This window comes from Haliotis rubra, unplaced genomic scaffold (assembly GCF_003918875.1).
Source record: "Haliotis rubra isolate DU_JTF1 unplaced genomic scaffold, ASM391887v1 Scf1037, whole genome shotgun sequence".
NCBI classification, from domain to species: Eukaryota; Metazoa; Mollusca; class Gastropoda; order Lepetellida; family Haliotidae; genus Haliotis; species Haliotis rubra.
The window spans coordinates 66218-89958 of record NW_025764934.1 but is presented as its reverse complement, the minus strand read 5'-3'; the positions used below and the strand labels follow the sequence as shown (position 1 = coordinate 89958).

Sequence of the window (23741 nt, the reverse complement as noted above, 5' to 3'; positions counted from 1 at the left end):
TGTGTGTGTGTGTGTGTGTGTGTGTGTGCATCAATCATATCCCCAGTGGTTGACAACATGATCATCGATCTACACAACTTGGTTGACACCTTGACCATGTCTGACCACCCGATCCCGTTATACCAACCGACCTCGTTATACCACAAGCATAGTGAGTGAGTGAGTTAAGTATTACGCCGCACTCAGCAATATTCCAGCTATATGGCGGCGGTCTGTAAATGATCGAGTCTGGACCAGACAATCCAGTGATCAACAGCATGAGCATCGATCTGCGCAATTGGGAACCGATGACATGTGTCAACCAAGTCAGCGAGCCTGACCACCCGATCCCGTTAGTCGCCTCTTACGACAAGCATAGTCGCCTTTTGTGGCAAGCATGGATTGCTGGAGACCAACTCTAACACAGATCTTCAACCGATTATTACATGGCTGCCTGGTTATCAACCAAGATTTAGTTACACAATGTTCTACTGGAGTATGCACAGAATTATTAGCCCAGTTAAAACAGAACACATAAATTTTAGTCCAGTTCTGCAAGTACAATGTATGTCAAACTCCTTTCCTGGGAAGATGTGAGTGGCGGGTTTCATGAACAATACAAAGACACATCATATGTAACTTCTAAATATACTTTAATAGCTTGAATATACCAGAACACATTGTCTAAAAGATAACAAACTATATACACATGAGAACATGAATATATTATGCTATTTCTATTTGGAACATGATCAACAGTACAAACACCAAGGCAGGCCCATCTTTTATATTCCTTCAGTACACTATAACCAACATTATCCTGCTCAATGCAAGGCCAATAACTCTTCACTTAATTAAATGAGGGAGGTGGGTTGCACATTTGAACATAATTTCAGTTGTGTAATAACCTGAGAACTTGATGCTGAACAAAAGCCTCAAGTGAGTCTCAAGCATAGACACAAATTTATAATTTTACTGGTTTCACACCAAGTCAGCTTGAGGTACAAACTGGGAGTGACGCAAGTTTTAATTTTACAGGTTTCACACCATGTCAGCTTGAGGTAGAAACTGGGAGTGACACAAGTTTTAGACCTCTTCCGCTTTTGAGAATCAAAAGTCATGATTAGCTGCTGACACAAACTAGACACAAGTCAAGTCATAATCAGAGCATATTGGTATCTGAACCCATGATAACAGGATCCTACCACTACTAAGGGGAGCTACTCTGTACAGTGTTTTGTGGCGTCACAGATGGTTCGGCCCCCTATGTATACCATACAGTCAGAAATTCAAATATGCAAGACACATGTTAGGTGAACATAATCAATATTGATTTTCCGGAGCATATTTGGCCATATCAAGAAATGAATTGCACCATAATGCATTATTTGTGTATTCATGGAGCTTACGAACATCTCAGGCATAAGTACATAAAACATTAAATTGAATTTGGGTATTCAGCAAAGCAAAATAGGTAAATTGGAATAATCAAGTCAGGCTGATAATATTCAACACACATATATTTAATTTGCCAGAAATGTGGTCAGTGGTCATTGCCTTAAAAATTAACACTGTCAAATTGGTCAAAACATTTTAAAGAATTTATTTTGTTTTTGCTAAACTGAATATAATAAATAATACATAAACTGGAGACTTCTTATTGTAAATATTCATGATATGTATCAATATGAGTGAGTGAGTGAGTTGAGTTTTATGCCGCACTCAGCAATTTTCTAGTTATATGGCGGCAGTCTGTAAATAATCGAGTCTGGACCAGACAATCCAGTGATCAACAGCATGAGCATCGATCTGCGCAATTGGGAACCGATGACATGTGTCAACCAAGTCAGCGAGTCTGACCACCCGATCCCGTTAGTCACCTCTTACGACAAGCATGGGTTACTGAAGGCCAATATTCTAACCCGGATCTTCACGGGTCGTATCAATATGAACTCATTATGTGTTTGCAGTGACCCAAGTTGAGAGCTTACATAATTTTACAGATTAAACACTATTTCATGTGTGTCTCTAAACTGGTATGACTGTGGGTAAACTGTTGTCATACTAGGGGCAACCGATACACCTGATCCTGGCAAAACCAAGGGAAGCAACTCATCAGGTAAATAGCATCAACATGGCCACCTGTTAGATGAGAGAGTTTTAGTTTTATGTTACTTTTAGCAATATTCCAGCAATATCACAGGGGGGGGCACCAGAAATGGGCTTCACACATTGTACCCATGTGGGGAATCGAACCCTGACCTTCGGCGTGACGAGCAAACGCTTTAACCACTAGGCTACCCCACTGTCCCTCCAGCTCTTAAAACATACTAAGAAAAGCAAACAATATGATATTACTATAACATATACCAGCATTACAGTAAATATTTTCACAATATACAAGACAAATGTCATACAAAAAACACTACAAAATATTGCACAACTTCAGCTGAGATTAATTACAAGCAGAGAAAATGAATACCATGTTCCCATTCCTCACCTAAACACATCCTCAGTAATCATGAGACTCATATCTCTGTTCTATTTTGAAAATACCAGAGACTAAGTCACTACAATAATTTCATTTGGAGTCAATTTGGAGTCAATACAAAGAGACCCACAATCTCAACTTAACTAAAATATGGCAACATCATGAGTGTATGACTCTGTTTTTGTGCAACATTTGAAAAAAAAGAACGCCTACCAGAAAAGATACCTTCCTTAGTTGTCTGAACAATAAGGAAAAGATATTTCTGACCTAAAATGTAATTCAAAACAGTCTTCAGGCCATACACTTAGGCAAACCAGGATTTGATCGTAAGATCACAGTGTCCTGTTGTACCCAAGGGACACAACTCTACACAAGATGACAGCACAGCCTGGACAAGTGAGGGTGACATGAATGATAAGAGATAACGTATCACTCAAAACGCAAGGATAACCCGATTCTTTCATATCTTTTACAGTTAACCTGCTATTCCGGCAGTGCTTTTAACGATAAATACTGAAGACATACGTTCTAATAATACTGGTGCACAGATCTGTCGACAATATAAAATTTGAAACTAAAAGAAAACAATGCCAGTAAAACACTGGTAAATTCAATATAAACTTATTTCATACTGGCCATGTACCAGCATCAACGAAACAAATATAACCTCACATTCAGTATCAAGATCATTTATCATTTCAACTTTAACCACATTAATAAATATGATTAAGTTACACAATATATGCATTTCTAATCTTGATAAATAAACAACTATCACTTTGGTAAAATATAATCCCAACCACTCTTTGATATAAAGACAGTGGCCCTTTAACAAGACACTCAAACATTTGATACTTAAAGAAAAGTGCATGGCCATAATATTCTGTTCAATACATGTACTAATATAACCCACCATTAACTGAGACCAAGGCATCTGCCTTCCCAGTGTATACTCCATTATGCTATAATCAATGGTTTCGTCTTACTTTGTATAAAGGCTACTGTCATCATCTTCATCTCTGCAGTTTTATCCCAGTACATTAAAGTCCCACCCCCCAGTTTTGTAATTAAATTGTTATCATTATACATTCTCCCACCTTGTCTTGTGTTAACATTATTTTTACCGTATATACGCTTAAAAAACAGTAGGGGTACTTCATTTTCAATTTACGATTGAAACAATTGGGAGATATATCGGAGTCAATCAATGTTATGATAACGTTGAATGCTTTGAGAGTGCATCACCACTTGCACTTCCGGGTATCCTGTAAGTTAGACCTTTGGGTTGAAGTAAAAACCTTTGACATTAGATGTTGTGACAACAGTGTTGTTTCAAGTGATTAAGACACTGGTTTTCTACAAAATGTTAAATGTGTCCACTCTGGAAACGAAAAATGAAACGCGTGTACCAGAATGTGAGTGAATCCATGTTGACTGACTGAGTTTGGTTTTACGCCGCTTTTAGCAATATTCCAGCAACATCACGGCGGGGAACACCAGAAATGGGCTTCACACATTGTGCCCATGTGGGGATTCGAAGAATCCATGCTAGTGAGAGAGTTCACTCCATGACTTTGATAAATAACATGAACATTAATTCAATTTATTAGTAGTGACTTATTCAACTTCGTACATAAACGTGCTTTAAGAATATTGGAACTCAGGCGCGTAGCAAGCCATGTTTTTTCGTGTAAGCCAGATGGGTTGCAAAGCTTTATATTTAGATAGTATTGAGAGCTTGTCCAACTTTCAAAGCAAAAATCCTGTGTAAGCCTGGGCTTTTATTTATAATGGTAACTACGCCCCTAGAACTCACAGTTTTCATCATCATTTCCAGAACTTCAGTTATGTCACATGTACAATTAGACTACAAGTGTCTTCCTGCTTCTCGTGGTGGAAGATACCTTTGTGTAATTGGTTATGTTTTCATTGTGAGCAAAGGAAAATGGGAGAATGGTGGATCTTGTGGAGATGAATTCAGAAAGACTTCAGATCAACAGTCTCAACAGAGAACGACATAATTTCTAAAATACCTGGAGACCACAACCACGGACCTGTACATGGTAGTACGAAGTCAAGGTAAATCTTTTCGACAGTACCAAAATAATGATTATTTTTAAAAAGATAAAATTGTAAATGCAAATCAATGTTGAATATATTGTGTATTGCTCATAGCCTAATATAAAGATCACTTTAATATATATATTAATACAATGGATATTTTAATGCATGGTTTAAACAGTAATCAAAATAGGACTGGCAAAGACGCATAAAGATGTTTATATCAATGCAGCTCCCTAACAATAATACAATTATATGTACATAGATAGTGAGGTACACATGCACTGGGTACAAAACATAATGGAAATCTATTGAGACTGTATATAATGTGTGACAATTTACAAAGAATCGTTGAAGGCAAATAAACTCAGTTTAAAATTTAGTAGCTGTTGTGATGTTAAGATATCAGCAAGGCATGGCATATACAATAGAACTAAGTTAGGTAAATTGCGAGAATCTCTGGGAAGATATTACATAGTTATTTAAATTAAGTAAAATGATCAATGATGTTCAAAAGAAAATGGTTATTTGTAGTGCTATAAACTTAATATGTAAATAATGTTAGATTATGTATTGTATGGCATGTTATTGAAAGTGAGTGAGTTTAGTTTAACGCCACTTTTAGCAATATTCCATCAATATTACGGCGGGGGACACCAGAAATGGGCTTCACACATTGTACCCATGTGGGGAATGGAACCCGGGTCTTTGGAATGAAGAGCGAACTCCTTAACCACTGACTGACTGACTGACTGACTGAGTTTAGTTTTACGCCGCTTTTAGCAATATTCCAGCAATATCACGGCGGGGGACACCAGAAATGGGCTTAACACATTGTGCCCATGTGGGGAATCGAACCCGGGTCTTCGGCGTGACGAGCCAATGCTTTAACCACTAGGCTACCCCACCGCCCTCCCTTAACCACTAGACTACCCAACCACCCTGTTATTTAAAGACAGCTACACATTCACAACATGATAAATTTATCAAGAATGTCTAATTAAAAGTTGCTTTTTGTGTATGCATCATGTTTTAGAAATTACTGCCCCAATGAATGCACAAATAAAAATGACATTTTACAGCATGATCCTTCTTCAGGGGTGCGTGCATGTGTGCGTGCATGCATTATGATGATGATTTTAAGGGGGTGGGTGTGTGTGTGTGTCACTCATTTTGTTCTGGGGGTGGGGGTCATCAATTTGTACATAAAAATAATAATAAATTATGCTTAATAAACATGGGAAGGGGAAGGGGGGTAATTGATTTTATACATTACATGCAGGAGGGGTCACTTACTATGTACATAATTATTTTTTTTGAGAGGGGGGGGCACTCACATTATACATGCTTCTCCATAAAAATCATCATCACCTCCGCAGCCATAAATTATGAACAGTCCCTTAACGAAATACTCTTGCAAACTGACCAGTTTGTTTTCACACCCATCCAAAGGTCAGACTTACTGGACCTAACCACACTTCCTCATCACCATGGTGTTGTTTGTACAGTAATCACTCTTGAAAGATGAGTAGTTTATGACGTGAAATTTGCATGTGTACAATTTTCATTTTCAAACAAAGGAAAAACGGCTAGAAACAAACACTAACAACTGTGTGATGCAAAATGATCGTCAAAATTAATGGTCTACTTTGATTTATTGACAGTCGAAATCAAGAATGAAACTCCATGCACGTGTATGGGACTACTGTGTTGTGCACGTGCATCCCATGCGTTGTGTTTAGGGGTGGTTATAAAGAGAAATGGTGGTGCTACATAAGATGTCTGTCTTTGAAAAGTTTGTTAACACTTATACTTCCTATCCAAACTGAAAGTTCATGTACCCCTACTTTTATTTAAGAGTATACTACCTCTGTGCATTCTCAGCATTCACCAGATAAAGGAACAAGAATTAGGTCTGAAACGTTAAGTAAAGAAAAAAGAAGATATTCATAAAACTTGAAATGTATTCATGTTCATCCAACTTCTAAGTGTTTTTCAAGAACTTTGTCTGTTGATATGCAAGCTACTCAACTTATCGATATATTTTATCAAATCTTGACATTTCACGAAACAGTTGCATAATTGCTAACAGTGTTCAAAATAGAGTAGTCAGACAAATCTAATTTTTAATTTTAAAGGATTATGGGATCCTATTCTGGAAGTGAACCTCAAGGAACCACTTACAGTCCATTTGAGGCAAAATGATACCGATGAATTGCAATCTAACACAAAAACAAATCGACATAAAGAATCAAACCAACGTGGACTGCAATAAAAACAACAGACCAACTCTAGAAAAAAATTGCATAATTTGTGTCACAAAAATAAAAAGTTGTTAAAAAAACTGTCATCATTTATTTGTGCGTTTTCCCAGTTTGTTACAGGGGCGCATTTGCAACTAAAGGAACAGTGCGGAAAGCGAGATGCACGTGCGTTAACGGGTTCTCAACAATTTTTTGAGCTGGCGAGATGACACAGACCCCAGGTGCACAAGCAGTGCGCTGTATGTACTTCGTAATTGCATACTTGGGTCACCCCCTGTCATTTTCATCCTTGAAAAAATCATAGACTTTGTAAATCATAGACTTTCATTTTCTCTCACTTTGTCAATCAGCAGTAATCACATGTCTCTGACGTCACTAATGCACGTGCATCTCGCTTTTCGCGCTGTTCCTTTAGTTGCCACTGCGCCCTTGTAACAAACTGGGAAAACGCACAAATAAATGATGACACTTTCTTAAACAACATTTTTATTTTTGTGACAAAAATAATGCAATTTGTTTCTAGAGTTGGTCTGTTGTTTTTATTGCAGTCCGCGTTGGTTTGATTCTTTTATGTCGCTTTGTTTTTGTGTTAGATTGCAATTCATCGGTATCATTTTGTCTCAAACGGACTGTAACCAGGTAACTCTGACTACAACTGACATGCACACTTTTCACTCTGCCACTGCTTCAACACAAACATGAGAGATTTTAAATATTTCTTGCTTCATGTATCTCCTTCCAAAAATATTAAGAAAGTAGGAAAAACAGAAACAATACGTATAACTTTTTAATAACCACTAACATGAGAAAACATATATTAGAATATTACCCTGATTATCACATGAACACAGTCATAAGTTACAAATGCTAAACGTGTCACTGGTAGGAACAAAAGAAGTAATAAATATTGCTTTATGTCGCATCAGCAACTTTCCAGCGGTAGAGTGAGTGAGTGAGTTTGTTTTTATGCAGCTTTTAGCAATATTCCAGCAATATCACGGCGGGGGTCACCAGAAATGAGCTTCACACATTGTACCCATATGGGGAATCAAACCCGGGTCTTCGGTATGACGAGCGAACGCTTTAACCACTAGGCTACCCCACCACCCCTCCAGCTGTAGAAGTGAGAAGTACTTCTAAGAGCTAGAAAGGGAAGAAATTGCATTGCTGTTTCATGTGTAGCATTCCCTTGGAAACACAGAGCTGCTGCAGCAAATACAGGTTACTATTTCCAAGTTTGTGCCAAATGGGAGGACACAGTGTATTTGTAGACAAATTGGGAGTGAATCTGAACACGTCTTTTCTATTGGAATTGAACAATAACAAAATCAATATTATCAACATTATGACTACTTAGACGAATAAAACATGAACGTTCACAAATAAGTATATAAATATTTCAGTATCTCAAATGTATATAAACTGATATGTTAGCTGAGAATGTCTTCCATGTCAAATTATTAAGTAAATAACAGACAGAAGCACCAGATTAATGTTAAATGTATATTGTTTGAACATTACGTTACTTCATGCATTTAATATTCATTGTCATTTAACATTACTCACCATGTAAGAATTTAAAATGCACATGTAATAATCTTTATTCAAGTCTATTTTTCAGTTAAATGTCTTTTGCCTTTGCAAGAGTCATGAATTTTTAATACGAGTCGTGAGTGACTATAAATACAGAAGTTGGGACAGAAAGATACAAGACATCATAGCAATTTTCTTTCTTTTGTCCCCCTTCCATCAAACTAAACATTAGGACAAAAATATGAATCTGGGCTGAAAATATGAGCATAATATTTTGTACTCCTTGGAGTCTACCTTCCAGTTTTGTTTTAAATCTACCTCCAAAGGTGAAGGTCAATGCTACAACACAACATCTACACTCCACACTTCAACAAAAAACCTGAGAAAACTCATCACAATTCAGTGGACATAGTACGAACGCGAAGGCACTCAGGTAGATCACCCAACTCTTGAACAACAAACTTAGGATCTATATTCTTAAAAGGCTCACTTCCTTTATGTACAAGATAACCTGTCATACCAACATTAACAGCACCTAAATAATCTTTCTCATAGCTGTCACCAATATGTACAGATTCAGACGCAGGAATCTTTGACAACGCCAAAGCATGTTCGAAGATACGTCTGTCTGGTTTCTCGTACCCAACTTTTGCCGATGGAGTGACAAAATCAAAGTAGTGCCTCAGTGCAAGACAGGACAATATTTTTTCCAATCGTCCATCGAAGTTTGAAATAGCACCAATCATGACTCCATCAGCTTTAAGACTCTGGAGAAGAGCTTCTGCTCCTGGTAGAATCTCCCATGCTTTTGCTGTGGAGAAGTGGAGATACAGATGATTGGCTATCTGAGTCAGTGTTTCATCTTGATTGGTTGCTGGCAGCACTTGAGAATTAACATTGGCATCGGCTACTGACTTGAAACAGTCTTTCACCAAATCAGTCCACCATTTGTAAGAAGACATTCCAACTGCTGTACCAAAGTTGGGATACCTCTCACTGTATTGCCGATATCTGTACTTGAACGATGTATTGATGTCGCTGACTTTGGCCTTGACCCCATAGATACCGGCCACTGCAGCATACTGGTGCCCTGGACTTCCAGTTATCTTGAGGAGGGTGTTGGTGACATCCAAGGTCACCAGGCGAAATCTAGACATGGTCCAGCCTGGGGGCAAGATGACAACCAAATCTCAGCAAACATAGGGCCACAATGACATAATTATAAGAATTTTAAACCTGGTGTTTAAAAAAAAAAAAAACTTTGATAAAATCTTCCAAAATTGTCAGATTGTCTGCATTAAACATTTCATTATAATGTTTATAGATATTTTTATATCTCTAGTTAACCATCTGTTTATAATGTACACATATTTCATTATATAAAGCAGGAACGTTTGGTACATATACATATATATTTATTTATGTTATTTAAAGAGATATTGTATTAGTTTCAAATTTATTAGAATAACGAAAACATGGCTTTTAAATTTTAACAACACTTTTCAAGTAAAATTTCGTTGTAAGATACGTGTTAAGTTTGTGTCACATCCCTCACCACAATATTGTTTTGCCGTTTTCATCTGTTAAAAATGAATATGTTAAAATAAAGTATATATATAATGCTGTATAAATCGACCTACTCTTCATATATTTCCCACATACATGTGCATCTTACATATCAAACACTACCCAAGCTTGTAGTACAAGCTTGGTTAGTGTTTAATATGTAAGATGCACATGAACTTGTACAAATTCACATGGCAATATTTTGGTCAATTTTTTCATCACAAGTGGGGGTCCAAATTTAATGTTTCCAGTTAAGTGTACCAACGTATTGATCGCGTTTACACTTCAGTGAATCGGTATTGATACACGAACCGAATGCCGGTTCAAGATTTATGTTTACATCTACTGTCACCTTCACAAATGTCAACAAAGTCGTGTTCAAGCATGTGCCAGTGTTTACATCCGGATTACGTCGCACTTCCTAGAAGTCTCGAAAACAATTTGTGGAAATAGATTATCGTCCACGTACTAAATACGTTGAACTTTTGATTCATGTTTATATATATTTTTCTGTTTCCAGAATACCTGTGTTGTGTCATAAAACAATTAGGAATATTTGTTTATTGAACGTTATATCCCGTTGTTGTCACAGACTCGCAGAAACTGGCGGGTAAACAACATGGCGTCGTTCGATACTCGAAAATGATATATTTTCGTGTTTTGTGGCTGGTGGATTAAATTGTTGCAGTTTGAACTCATAGGTAAGAAGGTATTTGCATGAAGATGATAAAAATTACCCCCTCCTTTGCTTAAAGTTTAAATTACAACTTCGGACACTTAACAAACCAACTTCACAAAGTAGACGAAATTTTACGTAGAATTCGAGTCATGTTTAGACCATGATTTACTGCATATGCATAATCACTGATGATAAATTACCCACTATGCGATTACGTATAGTCAATTGAGGAATTCGTTTATCAGTTTTATCATTTCTGTTCAGTCTCCAAAGTTGTCAAAGTTTACGTGGTACTGCGTGGCTCTCACCCTGACAGGTGATCGGTTCCGCTGTCGAGAAACTTGTTAAACCTGTTTTGTTAAATTCTACTTTCTGAAAGAAATCTGGGTACACTTGTTTTATCCAGGATTGCTACAGAAGAACCTGTCACGATCTGCCAATTGTGCATTTGAATGTTTTTGAAATTAATGTATGGTCTGTCAACGTAGATTTAATGGGTTCAGTGACTTTGGTTACTTAATTTTAGGGTTCAGGATACTCAAAATATATTTCCCAAAACGAGCTGAATTTGACGTTCTTGAGATTTTGATGATTGCATTGCTCGCGCTAATAGTATCGGGGAAGTATGTGCAGAATCAGAGTGCACAGCAGTTTCATCGGGCCTGTTTCATCGGGCCTGTTTCATCGGTAGGGCTGATACCCAGGCACTGTTGTTAGAATTGTTATTGACAATGGAAATCTGGAAGTTAAGTTATATAAAAAGCAAACAAACATCAATATGATTTGCCTGAGATCCTTAATACCACTTCTGGTGCAAAATCAATTACCTATATAATAAAAAATAGCAAGCGAAACTTCAGTAAGATCAGTCGTGTGCTAGTGACAGACAATATATAAATAGAAACACAACACTTCCTTGTAGTCACTAGAGCAGGGCGAAAAGTGTGGCTCATCATCAAAAAATCCCTTGATGTGGAGAGTGGCAACAGTTTCGCTGGTACAATGTCATCAATGCTATTTTTGTAATAAACACTTGATATTTTTGCATGAAATAGATGCATATATATAGAATCTCACCCAAGTGTCTTCTGATATCAATTATATCAACACGAGTTGATAAAGTTACAAATATCTGAGGCTTGCCGAGGATATTTTAACTTTTATCAACGAGTGTTGATATATTTGATATCAGAAGACACGAGGGTGAGATTCTATTTATCATCCAAAATCACTTTTCATTAATTTTCAATGAAATATGTACATCTCTCAACACGGTACTGCCATTACACTTGCAGTGCAGCGATGTCATAGCATTGTCAGGGCATTGTACAAAATCTACTGTCAAAATGATATCTAGGAGATATCGTTTGATCTCACACAAGCGATATCTCCTGTGGAACACAGTTTTGGATGTTAAATCCTCTATCACTCAAGTTTTGTAAATTAGAAACTTAAAATGATATTATTGCATCGTTGAAATAATGAAAACCACTGACACCGGGATAATCATAGAGGCTAGATCTAGTGTGGTTCTTGCTCAAAGGCAATGAGTTAAAATTGATATAATCTTCAAGATTTTGAATCATCTGACATTATTTACAATGGAATCATTGGACATATGTTGGAAAATATATTTTTGACGGCAGAGTTTATTCTTGCAATAATGAGATGTAACATATGTAATACTTGGGATTACACTTTCTCAGTAAAGTACAGATTCTGGTACTGTTGTTGGGTTGAATCCCATCTGGGATTTGAACCCACACCCTCAGAGTCAGGCACCTAATTGCCAAAGTCACCTGTGTAACCCACTGTTGTAAAACTCTTATGTTTAAGAGAGAGTTGTCATTAAGAAGTTAGGGACATGTTTTGCAATGGTTTATCCTAAAACCGATAACATGAGGATATATTGTATGTGTAAACATGGTAAATGATTAAGTATCAAAGTTTGTTTAGGTGGTACAAATGTTGAAAATAGAAGCATATATTTCTAAACAGACCTGTAAATGTCTGTGGATGTATTCTATATTTTCCATTAGGGATATCACGATACATAAGTTTCACAATTCGATATGTATTAGTTATTACGATACCTATTTTCGCAGCATTGCTGTGTAAATTTAGTTACATTTTGAACATTAATATTTCATATTTTATAATTGTCCATGAAGAGATCAACATTTTGGAAGTTCTAATTTCCCATCTTTCTGCATGAAAAATAATCATTTATAACTCTCATAACATCAAAAAAACATGATACAATTGCAAAATGTAAATGATACATAAACATATTTAAACCGATTCAACTCAGGATGTAACACGAGTTCTGACTGGTCAGTGCTTTAAATTTCCGACCGTATGATCAGCATATACGGTCGCAATTTGAAAACTGATTCACCAAAACCTTTGAATGTATCCCTACACTATAGGGGTAATGCTGTTTTCAGGACATTATCATTTGCTGAAGGCCTAGGTCTTCAATTCATTCCCCTTTTTTAGCAAAATGGATGGAATTTGTGCTAAAAATGTCAAAACAGTATCATAACTTAATTGCAAGTTTACTTCAAACAACCGCAATGGGCTGTTGACCCAACACAGTTAGATTATGGAACAAGATTTATGACGTCATAATGGAGCATTTGACAACAGACCTGTTAATGGCCCGTCGTTATGGAATCAGCGGGCCATTATATTTTGCAGCGGCCCGCTCATTTCTGATAACTAGAGGGTGGTTTAATGATAATTCCATCCATTTTTGCTATAACACTATAATTTATTCATCATTATCAGATTTAGTCAGTGTGTATGTAACAAATGTATGAAAAGGGAACTACTTTTTCTGGCGATGGTGTAAGTTCAAGGAGTGATATGATTAACCTTTGACCTAGAGGACCTTTGACCTGGTTTAAATAATGAATTTCTTTCACGAAAAAAACAGCGTAGAAAGAGTTGAATTAGAATGGTGATAATTCTTAGGCGTCGCCGATATAACTAAATTTGTGGCTATATAGCCACTGGTATCCGTCCCCAATTCGTCAAACACAGTACAGTCTCCTAACTATCAATACAGTTTTGAATGTATCGACAATTGTATCATCTCATAAAAAGTATCGATGTATGGATGTATTGACGGATCCCTATTTTCCATGTGGTCATTTTCTAATGTTGTTTGTACAGGATGGGGGCGGTGGGGTAGCCTAGTGGTTAAAGTGTTGGCTCGTCACGCCGAAGACCCGGGTTCGAATCCCCACATGGGTACAATGTGTGAAGCCCATTTCTGGTGTCCCCTGCCGTGATATTGCTGGAATATTGCTAAAAGCGGCGTAAAACCATACTCAGTCAGTGTACAGGATGTGGAATTTAGCATCTGGTGAATCCATGGCTTCTTATCTTTACATCTCAGGATCTTGCCTGCCTTTAAGACGACAACAGACATGGCTTAATAGTATCGAATGACGCATTAAGCAAGGCTTACCCACCAGTTCATGATGCTAGGAGTAGTTTTTAGTGCTGGTGCAAGTGATTCAATAATCAGTCTATCGATCGATCTCGCTTGCATGAGTGATTTTTTTATGAGCTTGGTAGAGAAATTGATATTCATAAAAACATGAAACATGAAATAAAACGTGAGAGTATGATTTTTCTTGGTTTGTTTGTTACATCAAGGTGTATGCAACTTATGCAGTTTCCAGTTTTCCAGTATGTAAACAACATACTTGTGTTCTTGTAACAACAGGAAGTATCATATAGAACTAACTTTATGGATAACAACTTCTTTTTATTCGTGAGTGCGACGTTTCGATACAGATTCTTGTACCGTTGTCAAGCATAATTGGACATGAAGAAGGGGGAAGTATATATACTGGATGTAACAATGTTACAATGAAAACAACATAACAGGAAGTATCATTGATCGTCTCAGTTGTAGTTTTAGTCAGAGCCGGTTTTGTTTGCACTGTAACGTGAATGTGTCCTGTTATTGGCCACGGGAGTTTGGTGGTGGGGTTTCACGGCCCGACTTAAAGAAATGAAACCTACTTGCACCCAGTGCAACCTTAGGTAGAAACCTTGTTGCATCAGATAAAAACAGGTTGCACCTGCTGCTCAATATAAAATCTGGTATAAAATATAATGCTTGAGTTTTGGTAATGATAGTTTAGAACATTGTAACAAAAGAAATTTGGGACTGATAAGATTAGTTATCTTTAAATTTCATGAACAGTAAATCCTTCAGTCACTGCTCATACAGTCATCAGAGTCACTCTTCCAAGTCAGTTCCTCATCATTCTGTTTTCCAGCTGAAGTCTCAAAACTTGACTTGCACCTGGTGCAAGTTAGACTAATAACTAGGTTGCACTTTGTAGTATTGGGTTGCACCGGTGCAAGTAACAAAGCACTAATTCGAGCCCTGGGTTTACAATTAGTCAATTATTGATTGATTATTGAACATCGGTTATCCATCTGCATGTTGTGTGCGATAGCCAACGCTAGTATATTTTTATTGTTACAGAAAGGTATCACCAGCATCCTCCACGATGAAGAGGAGTACAGGACGAGGTATGTCCAACCTGCCGGTCCCAAAGGCATCCAAGGGCAGCCCTTCCACGGCCACATCGCACCTAGCCAGGGGAAGGGGCAACATTGCCCGGTCAGCTGAAGACATCCCCCGTCAAGTCAACCTCAGTGTTGGTGGAGGTCAGGGTACCTCGGCCAGAAGGGCCGTCTCTCCTGGCAGTGATCAGAGGAAAGGCTTATCGCCAGTTCGGACACCAAGTAAGTTGTTGTGACAATTCATATCCCAGTTTTTGAGGATCTTTCAAGAAATAAGAAGATCTCATTTTGTGCTTGTTCTTTAACATATGTTCAATGTATGTAAGCTTGTCACAAATAAAAAAACAACCCAAAACATAACTATGGTCAGCGTCTTTGTTTCAGTGTTTTAAGGTGCTCATTAATTTGTTTAAAGTATAAAAGATTCATCTTTCTGTTTAGCTCACCTAATGTACGTACATCTCTAATCTTAACATATAAAAGACTTTAAATAAGTTTGCCTGCCAGGCGTCCTTTGCCATGTTTACGAGATGCTTCCATGTCATGTTACTGACAACATGAGATATACTCAAATATTTTTTTAACTGCTTATCCATCAAGTCTGATAATCACATAATTTACTTTTTTATTCTTACGAATACTCTGTGCAAACGTTTTGGTTATCTTCAACATCAGGACAGAGCCTCTGTTGTTATAACCATGGTTACTAGGGCTGCGCAATATAACCGGTTTACCGGTATTTACCGGTTCAGACATGAAATCGATACGTATTGCGATACGCTGATCGAAAACCGGTATTTCGACATACATTCGGAAAACTTTGTAACACTCGGAAATGTTCGGATATTTCCGTTTTTCACACCGGAAGTCAAGTTAAGTTCGGTTTGAAGTTGTCTTCTAAATTTTTGTTCAAATGTTTTGCAATGTTTTGGATCTGAATGTTTTAAATATTTACTCATTAATGACCAGTGATCTCTGCCTGACCAGGTCAAGTTTCTCTCTAAAATCTCAGGTCTTTTTTTGAGAGTGGAGAAACTAGTTCAAACTAATAACCACTGTGTTGATGTTAAATTGTTCTTTTCCTTGTTTCAACTCGAGTATAAGTAGTTTTTTTGTTTAAAAACAAATCTTGCAATATATTGCAATACATATCACAATATATGCTTTCGCATCGCAATATATCGCAATATGAAACTTCACTGCAATACCCACCCCTAATGTTTACATGCATGGTGAAATTAACAAAGGGTAAATGTGTAATCAGTATTCATTCACCAGTGATGGGATACAGTGTTATTGATAAGCCTGGACAATTTTACTTCTTGTAATTCAGTTAAATATGTTCAGTTTGTTCAGGGTTGTGATTTACCTACGGAAAGGGAGATGATTTGAACTTACTTAATAGAGTAATGTATCACATTGTACCCTGGTAGCCCATATTACTAATATATAGAGGATACTGACCAACCATTAACAAGTTTAATAAAAATGGTATTTCACGGAAGCGAGTTTAATATTCTGTTTATTACTCTCCAAAAAAAATTGATAGAAAGTGCCTGCAGTGTGATGACTCTCAGCTTTCCGCAAGTCAAGCAAGGCCTAATGCCATTGTGACAGAGGTATTAGCATTGTGACGTCATAACCGTAAACCATTATGACGTCATACGTCTAGCGGTATTACACTAGCGTAATATTGCCGTAAAAATATTATTTTTACATATTACCGTAAAAATATTACACTGCAGTATCTTCCATGGGCGAGTTATAAATGTATCATATTATACAATTATAGACTGGCGAATTCGGTCAATACCTGTTTTTATGGACCCGCGAAAAGCAATATTGACCGAGGACAAAGTCAGAGTAATTACCCCAAAAAAGCTTCTAAAATCCAAAACATGTCCATTTAGTCAAGAAAAGTAATTATATTTTCACTACAAACCAATAACGTTATGTCAACAATACTGTGACATGTAAACAATAGAATGACGTCATAGCTTGACGTGATAGCTTGACGTGAATGACGTCATAATATGGTCAATATGACTTTTGGTCGGACCTGGGTTGGAGTCGATATGCTTTTCTGTCAATGGTCACGTGACCGCCTTTAGACCAATCAGGTAGCCGGAAAAATATGCTTGCATGATAATAGGCCTTATTGTATCGTCACTCCTCTTGTCAAGATAATATTAGTATATTACTAGTAGGGGATCTTAAATTCCTTATGTTTCTGCCCTGCCAGTGACTGCCACATCTACAATATCCCATCAAATATGACACAGGGTTGTCATTCACTTTGAAAAAAAGAACATCACAATCTTTGACATATGAAAAATAATACTGTATCAGATGAATAGTATTGTGGAACGAAATCCCTGAAGTATGGACCATTGTGTATCAGATGTTGGTATCGATGTAGGAGTTACTTTGTTAATACGATCCGTGAAGGTCCAGGTTAGAATTAGAATCTTCAGTAACCCATGCTTGTTGTTGAGGCGACTAGCGGGATCAGGTGGTCAGGCTCGCTGACTTGGTTGACACATACCAATCATATGTATAGATTGATGCTCATGTTGAGGATCACTGGATTGTCACTCGATTATAATATATAGCTGGAATATTGCTGAGTGCGGCGTAAAACTCAACTCCGCTCACTCACTCACTACGTAGGGGTGGTGGGGTAGCCTAGTGGTTAAAGTGTTCGCTCGCCATGCCGAATACCCGGGTTCGATTCCCCACATGGGTACAATGTGTGAAGCCCATTTCTGGTGTCCCCGGCCCTGATATCATTGGAATATTGCTAAAAGCAGCGTAAAACCACGCGACGACGACGCGCGACGCATACGCGACGCGACGCTCCACGCGACGCGACGCGACGCACGCACGCACTCACTCACTATGTAGCTATGTAGCTATGTAGCTATGTAGCTACAGACAGAGAGAGGATTCAGTGTTGGGGTACTGTACAAGTTATGTTTCTTCTGTTGCAGCATCTCAGGCTGGTGTCCGCTACATCACGGAGGATATGATCAAGAAGATGGCGAAGGAAGATAACTATGACATGATAACAAGCCTCAACCTGACGCTTGGTCGGGAAGGAGGCAAGAAAATCAAGGTAAGGTCGTCCTGCAGTCTACTGCCTCTCTCCTTTATCATCCCCCTGTATAACAATATGGGGGGATATAGCAACCAGCTTGTCTGTCTGTCCGTCTGTAATAATTTTTTGTCCAGATTGTATCTCTAAAACTAATAAGTCTTCATTCACAAAACTCTACACACATGTTGATCAGGTTGTCAACTGGTGCCTTTTGATATTTAGTGATTTTCAGATGATTTCTCCAGTTACCAGGAGCTTCGCAAAATATTAGCCATCTATGATTATCCTTATCCAAGTACATTATCCCTATTCCTTTGTTTCAATAGCTGACCAACCTGTATATATAGACAGATGGATACATATTCCCTCATGAAGTTGCTATTTGACTCTTGTAGGACTTGATGATTACCTCGGTCAGATTTGTGGAAAATGGGGGGATTTATCGTCTCTTGATGACTCCTGTTTAAAATTAACATAGGGCCTATTGCTGTTGACAACTGAAGTATCAAAGCTAGAAAAAGAAGCATTTAATGCATCTATGGCTGTCGTGTGTATCATATTTACATCATATTAAGACAGATGTATTAGTCAAATTTTGTGTACTACACCAGAGCTCCAGATAGGCCTTTGGCCATGTGGGTATGATACCCACACTTTTTAAACTAAGTGGGTATTTCCAATTTTAAGTGGGTATCTATGCATTTGATACCCACCATATCTTTAAGCATCCTCAATAATCTCCAGGGTATACGTTACGATCACTCTCCACTATACCCTGGGTGCATCCACAGCTTGGGGACGATGATTTTATTACCTCCCTTGGCTGGCTTTTTATCCAATCAAGTGCCTACGCTGGGATGTTGAGCGAACTAATCACAACTCACTTTCGCTACTCAAATTATCTAACCGTTTAAACTTGGCAACACAATTGATGCAGAGGTACTCTGAAAGAAGTAGAAGGAGTTCTTTCATATAGTTTTTAAAGTTTCACATCTGTGAATTTGTCTTTATTATTTCCCAGAAAATCTGTGTGACACTGCGAACAAACTTTCGCGACTGCGACTGCTATCTTTGTTGACACTGGCAAGCTCGGCTGTAACGGCGGCTTAGCTGATTAGCTACTGTGAGAATGCGGAGCCAGCCAAGGGAGGTAATAAAATCATCGCCCCAAGCCGTGGATGCATCCAGGGTATAATGGAGGGTTATCGTAGCGTTACCCTGGAGATTATCGAGGATGATCTTTAAGATCCTGGTATTCATTTCAAATAACAAGTGCAAGAGGCGTGCCTGACACACACTACAACATGACCTCATAAGACCTTATTTTATGCAAAATTAACCATGGATATTTTCAATTTTTCCACATAGCAACTGTTTTTTTTCAAAACCTTATTTTTAAACTTATCCTATCTCACGACTTGCACCTCTCTCTCTTCATTCGACCATGAGTGGAAACGAATTAAAACTTTGCTCCAGGCCTACCTTGTCCCTGTCCCCGTGCTGTGCGTGCCTTCCTGCCTCAGCCATGCTCACTAGTCCGTGACAGCACAGCATGCGAGGTCCTCACCCACGTGATCACCTCACATACTCATTCTCTTTCTTGTCGCTCCACAGAGTGGACGTGAAAATTTTTTCATCTGAGAATTGCTCAAAATGGATAAGCCTGTTCAGGCCAGTAAACGAAAGTTTTGCGCCCGTTGTAATAAAGTCTTTTCAGCTTGGGACCCACACACGTCGTGTGTTGATTGTGTGGGTTGTTGTGATTGGGACACACGTTGTCCTAAATGTTCAGGACTGTCTAATGAGGCTTTTAAATCTTACAAACGTGTTTGTGCCAGACGTTTGGCAGATAGGGCTAGGAATGCTTCTGCGGGGTTTGGTCCATCTCCCGCTAAGAAACAATGTTTAGATCGCCCCACCCTCCCTGCTCACCGTTCTTAATCGCCCGTCTCTCTTGACGAGGATTTTATGGACGCTTCGTCAGATTCCTATTTGTCTGAGAACGTTAAAAGGCTTTTTGGGGCGCTTCCCTCACCTAGTTTAAGTTCTCATGGGCATGCCAGGGTGGTAATGACTGATATTTCCTCTACGCAAGACCTGCGATCTACCTTATCTCGTAGATCCGTTTCTTCGGAACGTTCACAGACTTCGAGAACTTCTAAGTCCAAGCATTCATCATCGAAGCGGGGATCGGCGCGGTTGGAACGTAACCGTTCTCCTATTCCTACGGTTTCATCCCACCGAAACAATTCACCCACACGAGTTCAGTCACCATCTGGTGCGAAGGTTCGAATGCGTTCTTCTACTGCTGGGAGGAGTCGTTCTAGATCTCGTTCACGCTCGAGCTCTTGTCGTCCTTCCAATGTACCAGTCCCAACCGATTCACCACTGCGATTCGTTTCACCACCTAACCGTGCAGTCAAAGATCGAACGAGTTCACTCAGCCGAACCGGCTCACCTGACCTAACTGATTCACGTGATCGAATGGGTTCACCAGGACGAACCGGTTCACATTCCCGAGCCGGCTCACTCTGCCGAGCCGGTTCACCCTGCCGAGCTCACCAGACCGTAATCGAATGGGTTCACCTGACCGAACTGATTCACGTAATCGAATGGGTTCACCTAACCGAACTGATTCACGTAATCGCATGGGTTCACCCTGATTCCGTTACTCGAACTGATTCACCTGACCGTGATTCATCGTGAAGATTGGTTCACCTGACAGAACTGATTCACGTAATCGCATTGGTTCACCTGACCGAACTGTTTCACGTACTCGAATGGGTTCACCTGACCGAACTGATTCACGTAATCGAATGGGTTCACCAGGACGAACCGGTTCATATTCCCGACTCAATTCACCTCAACATGTGTTTCAGTTCGACTCACCATCTCATAGTCGAATCAAATCACCACAGCAATTTGATTACCATAGTCGTTCAGTCTCACCTAGTCGAAGTGGTTCGCCTTTTCGATCCGGTTCACCTATCCGTATGGTGTCTTTTCGTCATAGGGATTCTAGAAGTCGGTCTCATTCACCTCAGGTGAATCAGAATATCCCATCTAGTCAGTCTAGGGCTAGTGAGCACTTGCGGTCAGTGCCTTTACATGATAGTACCCCTCATCAACGTCGTTCTGTGCGGGTGGTTTCACCTGCTTGGCAGCGTTATGCTTCAGTGGATCAGCGTTCACCTTCCCGCCATACCACTTCTACTTTGCCTCGGTCACAGGTTATTGCTGAGGCTTGGAATCCTGCACTTGATTCCACTCCAGCGCCAGATTTAGACACCATGCTTCGTGCCGTTACATGGGCTTGGAATCAGTGTCGTTCGTCCTCACATGTTCAACAATCGTCTGCCATACCTAGCAATAATCGTTCTGTGGATTCGAGGGATCGGACTCGGTCTCAGACTCCTTTACCTTCACCTGGGCAGTCGGACATCTCCACTCCTGATGGCAGTTTTGATGTTGTTGAACCGGCTCACGTGCTAGCCTGGATAGTTGAAAAACTTCAGCTACCTCTTAGTAAATCTCCAGATGATTTGGCCACGTCTTATGCCGTGACTAATAGAGATATTTCCAGTATCACACTTCCTTTGCGTCCATGTCTTCAACAATTACCTTCTTCTCTTGATGCGGCTTTCAATAAGCTTAGAAGGACGAAGGATGGTTTGTCTGCTCCAAGGTTCCGACCATCGACGGCACATACTCATGGTGTTCAACTTTGGTCAGCGGCACCTTCAGTTGATGATGACATTTCCATGGTCTGTGGCAAGCGTTCCAGTTCGCCGTTTTTTGTGGAAGACAGGGAATTGGCTCACTTAGATACTACGGTTCGGCATTCTATCCCTTCCATTAGTTGCATCATTTCAGCTGTTGACGCTGTGGCGGCAGCTGTCAATCATGCCTATACGGACCAGGACGCGGACATTAGGGGAAGTATGGCTCTGATTTTAGACCAATTCCAGGTGGTCTTGGGGCAACTGTCTCATTTCTTTGGCTATCTACTTGCCATACGACGTCGGGGCCCTTTGAATTTATCCTCATGGGAAGATAGATTCAAGGCTGATTTGTTTCGTCAACCATGGTCGGGGGATACGGTGTTCAGTGGGTCTATTGCAGAAGTCGCATCCAAGGTGGACCGTCTTAACCAATTTCAAGTATCTGTAGATTTGTTGGAGTTGCAAAAAATTCAACTTCAAGACTCTATGCGGCATCGTCGAACCCCACACTTTACCCCTTCCAACCCAGACCTTCGTGACTGTATGAAAGGCAAGGCCCCTTCTCAAGCACGAGGCAGGGGCAGGAAGCCTTTTCGTGGTTCCGCATCACGTCGCCCCTTTCGACCCGACGCTGGAACTGGAAATAAAAATTCCAAACAGTGACTCACGGAAATCAGAGCTCGGATTGGTTCTGCCGGTTCCGGCGGTTCCGGTGTTCGATTCCCCTGTAGGCGGGAGGTTAGGTCTGTTTGCTCCCAACTGGGAGTTTCTAGGAGATCCATTTGTCACAATGACTCTCATTCACGGCTATCGAATGCCTGTTGTCGGGGAACCACCCCTCACCATTCAACCTTTGCAGCGAATGTATCCTCAGGATCAAGCTGCAGTCCTTTCGTCCACAATCTCAACTCTACTGGAGAAACATGCGGTAGAACGCCTCGATCCAGTGTGCATAACTCCAGGGTTTTACTCCCTGATTTTTCTTGTGCCAAAGAAAAACTCCAGCAAGTTGCGTCTCATCTTCAATATGAAGACATTCAACGCTCGTTTCCTTCAACAGCCACCTCACTTTCGAATGGTATCAGTCAGTCTTCTATGCTCAATTCTGAAGAAAGGGGATTTCATCATATCCCTCGATCTTCAAGACGCATACCTTCACATTCCGATTCACCCAGATCATCGGAAGTATCTGAGGTTCACTTTCGAGGGCCATCACTTCCAATGGAAAGTCCTTCCATTTGGAATCTCTACGGCCCCGTGGCTTTTTACTCGGGTGACCAAACCCATCAGCAGTTTCCTTCACTCTCGGGGAGTGACCTTCGAAAGCTATATCGACGATTGTATCCAGGCACAACAGGATCCAATCGTTCTTCAAATCCATCGGGAGTTCACCATCAAGCTGCTCAAACAGTTAGGGTGGCTCCTCAATTACGAGAAGTCGGAGTTAACTCGCAGACTTCAGTTCATAGGAGCAGTCTTCGAATCAGAACAAGCCATGTTGTTTGTTCCCCAGGACAGGTGGACCAAAATTCAGCGTCTGGTTCCGCTAGCCTTGGGATCACCCCAGAACTCTACGCCAGTGGCAAGAGTTGCTGGGCGTGTTAGCGTCAGCTCAGGCTCTGACTTACAGAAGTCAGCTGCAGCTTCGCCCGCTTCAGTTATTTCTGCGACCTCATCTTCAAACCAACAACCCTCAGGAGTTGATTCGGTTACCCAGGGAACTACGTCCAATTCTGCGTTGGTGGCTCAACGTACAGAATGTTTGTGCCGGCGTCTCTTTGGTGCCCTTCAGTCCAAC

At 39.7% G+C, this 23741-nt stretch overlaps 2 protein-coding genes and 1 long non-coding RNA gene across 3 annotated transcripts in view; 2 read left to right on the top strand and 1 right to left on the bottom strand.

Moving 5' to 3' along the window:
• The first annotated feature begins 935 nt into the window (after window positions 1–935).
• LOC124273755 lies at window positions 936–7755 on the top strand. The gene is made up of 4 exons (XR_006897734.1): window positions 936–957; window positions 1018–1371; window positions 5814–5818; window positions 7739–7755. It is a non-coding gene; the product is annotated as an uncharacterized LOC124273755 (long non-coding RNA).
• On the bottom strand, window positions 7569–10408 carry LOC124273744 (haloacid dehalogenase-like hydrolase domain-containing protein 3). Its single transcript, XM_046709049.1, has 2 exons — window positions 10247–10408; window positions 7569–9493 (listed from the first exon to the last, which is right to left on the bottom strand). Exons 1-2 carry the CDS (start codon window positions 10278–10280, stop codon window positions 8721–8723), a joined length of 807 nt encoding a protein of 268 aa, XP_046565005.1. The 5' UTR covers window positions 10281–10408; the 3' UTR covers window positions 7569–8720.
• Window positions 10409–15087: 4679 nt separating this feature from the next.
• The window catches only part of LOC124273795 (centriolin-like), a gene marked incomplete at its 3' end in the record, with an annotated part of 73757 nt that continues 65103 nt past the window's right edge, over window positions 15088–23741 (top strand). The window contains 2 exon segments of the mRNA XM_046709107.1: window positions 15088–15346; window positions 18115–18239. Coding sequence (XP_046565063.1) covers window positions 15109–15346; window positions 18115–18239 — 363 coding nt within the window.